At 68.8% G+C, this 5,711-nt stretch overlaps 1 protein-coding gene across 2 annotated transcripts in view; it reads left to right on the forward strand.

Annotated features, from left to right (window-relative positions):
• Positions 1-238: 238 nt before the first annotated feature.
• The window catches only part of Htra3 (HtrA serine peptidase 3), a 22,686-nt gene continuing 17,213 nt past the window's right edge, over positions 239-5,711 (forward strand). Inside the window, exon 1 of one of the 2 annotated variants that reach the window (XM_026395290.2) lies at positions 239-712. In XM_026395290.2, coding sequence (XP_026251075.2) covers positions 328-712 — 385 coding nt within the window. In that variant the 5' untranslated portion in view covers positions 239-327. The remainder of the gene's footprint in view (positions 713-5,711) is intronic. The other variant, XM_026395289.2, reaches the window with a different exon arrangement.

A 5,711-nucleotide genomic window follows, 5' to 3' on the forward strand; every position in this document is an offset into this window, starting at 1 on the left:
GGACCATCTTGACTGTTAGCCCCTTTTGAGGGGTAGCCTGCGGTTGGGCCTGGAGTGCTCCCAGCGGGTTCCCTCCCCAGGTCCTCACCCATGGGTTTGTCACTAGGAGTTTCCGGAACAGGCAGGCAGAGTCCCAGGCCGGCGGGGCCTGTCGCGGGGCGGGGCCGGCGGGCGCGGGCGGCAGTCCAGCGAGGGCGGGTCGGGCGGCCGCCTTAAGTGCCGAGGCGCCCGCGGCCGGCAGACTCGCGAGGGAGCGGCCCAGCGCCCCGGGCACGCGCCCGCCTAAGCCGCCGCCCTCGGTGTCCCCGCCGTCGCCGCAGACCCGCCATGCAGACACGCGCGCTGCTCCTGGCCTCGCTGGCCGCGCTGGCGCTGGCCCGGGAGCCCCCCGCGGCGCCGTGTCCCGCGCGCTGCGACGTGTCGCGCTGCCCGAGCCCGCGCTGCCCCGGCGGCTACGTGCCCGACCTCTGCAACTGCTGCCTGGTGTGCGCGGCCAGCGAGGGCGAGCCCTGCGGGCGGCCCCTGGATGCGCCGTGCGGGGAGGGCCTGGAGTGCGCGCGCGGCGTGTGCCGCTGCCGAGGGTCGCACGCCGTGTGTGGCACCGACGGGCACACCTACGCCAACGTGTGCGCACTGCTGGCGGCCAGCCGTCGCGCGCTGCAGCTGTCGGGGACGCCGGTGCGCCAGCTGCAGAAGGGCGCCTGCCCATCGGGTAAGCCTGCGGGTGGACGGGGTGCACGGGTGGATGGGGTGGACGGGGTGGACGGCCGCGACCGAGGCGCAGAGGACCGCCCAGCCGCAGGACCCCACTCCCTGGGCATGAGGGGCTGCCCTTTAGAAGCGGTCAGCTAGCCCCTGGCCTTCCAGAAGAAAGGAGGAGACGCTGAGGCCCAGGATGCCACAGCGAGCTCAAGGCCACACACAATGCACCAAAGTGAAACCGGGTGCTCCAGACCCCCTGGTCCCCAGCCCCTGGGTTGGGCTCCTCCAGGTTTTGGCCTGGCACACTGACCTCCCCTGCTCCCCCTGTCTGGCTGTCAGAGAGCTGGCTGTCGCAGTCCCTCCTGGTCCTCAGTCTCTGGTGGCTGTGTCCCGGAGGGTGACACCAGCACTTCTTTCTTTCTGTTGGTGGCTCCAGGCGTTTCTCTAGCTGGTGGTCTGGGGACCTGGGGTGTCCCCTGAGTCCCCAAGACAGCCCCTTCTGACTTGCAAGTGGCTCTAGTGCTTCTTGCCCCCCAGATGGCTGTGGGCGTGAGGAAGAGCTAGCAAGCCCTGCCATCAGGCTGGGATCGTGCTTGGGGGGTGCTTGCTGAAGCTCCGTGCCAGAGCCTGGGCAGGTGGCAATGGGCGGGACCCTGGGCCCCGTAGCCAGCCAGGCAGAGACTGGGTACAGCCGGGGCATGGCCTGAGGCCCCCGGAGCTCAGGGAGCCTGCAGAGGGCCCTGTGGGCCAGATCTTCGCAGTCACGGTGGGGGGGCACTCTGGCAGGAGAGACCTGCGGGACCCTCTGGGCTCTGCCAAGCCAGCGCCGTGAGCCCCACGGGGAGGTGCAGATAGCACGGAGCCGCGGACTAGGGGGTGACACTGGAGACTGGGCAGGAGGCGAGTGGCCCTAAGGCTCATGCCACTGTTCTGAGTCTTCATCCTGTAGGCCAGAGCTCCCCAAGTTGTGTCCAGCACTCTAGAAATTAGGGTGCTGTAGGTCGGGGGGGTTGGGAAACAACACCCCAGGCTTGGGTCCATCAGCATCGAGCAGAACCTGAGGAGAGCTGCATCGGGGTAACCCCAGGCCTCCCCCGGGGTGCACCCCAGGCCTCCCGCAGGGTGCTGGTGGGTCCTCCCGCAGGGTGCTGGTGGGTCCTCCCACGGGGTGCTGGTGGGTCCTCCCAAGGGGTGCTGGTGGGTCCTCCCACAGGGGTGCTGCTGGGTCCTCCCACAGGGTGCTGGTGGGTCCTCCCGCAGGGTGCTGGTGGGGCCCCCACAGGGTGCTGGTGGGGTCCCCGCGCAGGCCGGCCTCCTCCTGCAGCTGCAGGTCTGGGCAGACGGTTTGGGCAGCAGGTGGGACTTGGGGCACGCTGTGGGGGAACACGCAGGGCAAGGTTGGGCCTGGTCTGTTTTGTGGTGGTTCAGTGAGGTCCCCGAGGCTGGGTTACCTACAGGGGACAGAACCTGGGGGCTGGAAGTCCAACATGGAGCATGGGCAGGCTGGGTTCTGGGGGGCCGTGATCCCTGCAGGGCAGGAGAGCCTGGGTCCACGGGGCCCAGGCAGGGGGCCGGCTGGCCCAGTGGGGAGGGGGCTGAGTGCAGTGCCTCTTCCCTCGGGGCCTGGAGACCATGGGTGTGGGGCCCTCGTGACCTGGGCCCTCAAGGCCCCTCCCGTGCCTCGCGCTGGCCGTGGGGTTCAGGCCTGGGCTTGGAGCAGACTCTTCACACCGGCAGGAGAGGTGACTGCCAGGCTGTGTGTAGACTGCCCGGGGAACGGAGCGTGGGGCGCAGCACTGCCATAGCTCATCGATGGACGTGCACCTGGGAAGCTCCCCTGCGCCTCGAGGGCCACCCACCCAGGGGCTTGGCACTGGTCCTTCCAGGACCTTGCTCTGAGGGGCAGAGGTCCCAGGGACCCGACGTCTGCCCACTGCAGCTCGTGTGTGGCGGGGCCACCTCCAGCCTGCGCCTGGGCAGTCGCCATCAGGATGAGGCTCAGGGCCAGGGAGGGCAGGAGGAGAGACGTGCCTGCTGCTGGGAACTCTCCTACTGCTGCCTGGCCCCGGGCTGGTGACCAGGACATGGCACAGACCATCGGGGACACGGGCAGGCTGCTCGGGGAGGCAGGAGGCTATGGATGTGGGGTCTGGGCTGACCGCTGGTCCCCAGCGCCTGTCCCCGAGTCACCTCCCTTATTCACCCTCCAGTCCTCACCTGTGGGTGGACTGTCACCACTCCTGCAGAGGAACTCACAGAGACGGCGTCCTGAGCCCGGCGTGTGCCAGCTGTGCCCCTGTGGGCAGCGCCTCCCACAGCTCCGCGCGACTGCTGGACCGAGGTGTTCTGTCCTGTGCCGTCCTGCTGCTGGCATCCGTTCCATCTGGGGGTTCTGGAGGGCTCCCCGAGGGGGCACCTGAGCTGAGCAGCGCATGAGTGGCAGCTCCCTGGAAGGGACAGGAGGGCCTGGGGCCCAGGAGCACATGCTGCCCCAGAGCCCACCTTCCAGGGAGCCCAGGGAGCCCAGGGAGCTGGGGCCAGAGGGGCAGGGCTGCTCGGGACCTTGAAACTGACACCAGCGTGTCACCCAGCTTTGGTGGCTGTCAGGGTTTCGGTCCCACCCCAGGGCCACTGTTCCGGGGGGACTGTGCATGGCCAGCTGCTGTCTGCTAGGGCACGGACCTCAGGATTCAGCAGAGCTGCACGTACAGAGGCCCCTCCGTATGGAGGGTGCTGGGGCCAGACACCCGGAGGTGCCACAGAGGCTGGGAAGGGGGATGTGGCGGCCAGGAAGGGGCCGGGCCTGGCCTGGGCTGCCTAGCATGAGGACTGTGCTCTGTGCCCTGGGCTTTCCTCTGCAGGGCCGCAGGACCTCTGTGCCTGCTGCACCCAGTGCCAAGCTCCCCTCCCTGACAGCAGGTGGCTGGTCCCTCTTCCTGCTGTCGCCTGGTGTCCATGGCCCTGGGCCGCCCTCTGGCCACCACGCCCTTAGCGCCACAGCATCACCTGCGTTGGGTCTGCACTGACCCTCTGCTTCCTCTGCGGACTCTGAGCCTCACAGTGCAGGGCCAGCTCTGGTCCCTGCCACATGCAGTAGGTGACGTGAAACGAGAGGGTCCCCAGGAGACGTCCACCCCACAGCGCCGTGCAGAGGCTCACCTGCTCTGGGAGCACCCTCCCTCTCCCTGCTAAGGTGTTTTTTCCCATACTGGGGACACCTGTCAGCGGAGTGACGCGTGACCAGGGCTCCGCGGGAGGCCCCTCCTCACCTCCTCAGACCACACACACCTGCTGGGTCACCCTGAGTTCAGACTCAGAGCCCCGTGGCTTGGCGTGGTGTCAGGGCCAGCGGCACTCTGCCCCAGAGGTCCAGGCGTCTCCGGGGGTCTCTGTGGGAGCGCGTCCCGTCGGTGGCTTTAGAGTCCGATCCTCTTTGCGGCCTCGGGGCTGCAGACCTTGGAGTCCCGCCTTCGGGACCCTTCGGGAGGTGAAGCCCCTGCTTCCCGTGCGCCTCCTCCTGGGGCCGCAGAGGAGCTGCCGCAGCTGCTGCCCCCACCTCAGGGCCTGGGTGGCTCAGAGCTGCACAGGCCACGGAGAGCCGAGAGCCTCTGCCACAGCGTCCGGGCGCCAGGAGCCAGCCGGGGGGGGGGGGGGGGCACGGGGCCAGGGAACCCCCTGCCCCTGCTGCTCCTGCACCAGCCTGGGGTCGGGGGCGTCAGGAGTTCCCGCCCTCTACAAGACCATGGCTCCACCCACCAAACAGGCCCCCCGAGGCGGCTGCAGGCCCGGTGTGATCTGGCCTCAGCTCCTTGCCCACCATCACCCTGCCCCTGTGAGTCCTAGTCCTGTGCCGTTAGTGACAATTGGTGATGTGCCAGATGGGGTCGGGGAGAGGGAGAGATCAGGGAGTGCTTCCTGGAGGAGGCAGCATGGAAACAGCCATGGAGAAGCCAGCCACAGGGGGCCCGAGGGAGGCCCGGGAGGCAGGTGGGCCCCAGGAGGCTGGGTCCTTGCAGACAGAATGGCTGACAGCCCATTCACGGTGGCCAGAGTGGCCAGGACAGTGGATGGGCCCCATGCAGGGGTGACAACTGAGGGAGGGGGCTCCAGAGGCCCTGGGGTGACAGGAGGGTGGCGGGTGGTGGGGCCTGGAGTGGCGGTGGGAGAGCCCAGGGGACACACGTCTGGAGCCTGTGGAGGGCGGGTGACCCGGTGCAGTGGCCGTGGGTGTCGGTGGTGGTGTCTGTGTCCTGGAGGGCAGGGCGGCCAGCGGGTGGGGAGAGCTCACTGCAAGACCAAGAGCCCCCCTCACCTGCCAGGTGCCCCCTCACCTGCCCAGGAGCCCCCTCACCTGCCAGGTGCCATCCTTCAAGTCCACTCTAAGGGGCCTGAGCCAGGTGCTGGTGGCCTGCTGCCGGGCTCCTGTTGGGCAGTGAGGTCAGGCCCATGTGTTGGCTCTGGGGCTGAGATCTGTGCCAGCTGCAGCGGGAGGTGGCCGGCCCCTCTGCCAGGTGGAAGGCCTCCTGCGGGCTCCCACTGGAGGAGCCGGCCACCGGGGCTTGGGAGGGACGGGGTGACGCAGGGACTGTGCACCGGCTTGAGAAGCCCTAAACGCACCTCTGGGGAGCGTGTGTTCGTTTGTCTGTGTTGGTCCTGGGCACCCCCCGGTCTCCACCACGGGCTGCAGCCCAGCCCTCCGTGAGGCCGGACTCGCTGAGTGGCCGAGGCTGGCCTCAAACTTGTGGTCCTCTCGTCTCCACCTCAGAGTGCTGGGGACACGGGCGCCCCGCGTCACGGCCCCTTACGGGGAAGGTCCGGGAGCCCACTGAGCTGCCCCTCTGTGGAGGGGCAGATCTGCCCGAGCCTCGGCCCCCGCCTGGCCGTCTGGTGCTGGCCCCCAGCACCCCAGGAAGTGACCTCCTGCGAGAAGCAGAATCAGACCTTAATCCTCGTCCTTGGTGCAGCAGGAACCCAGAGGACATGCCCGTGCCAGGCTCTGCCCGCTCTGC

This window comes from Urocitellus parryii, chromosome 10 (assembly GCF_045843805.1).
Source record: "Urocitellus parryii isolate mUroPar1 chromosome 10, mUroPar1.hap1, whole genome shotgun sequence".
Taxonomy (NCBI): Eukaryota; Metazoa; Chordata; class Mammalia; order Rodentia; family Sciuridae; genus Urocitellus; species Urocitellus parryii.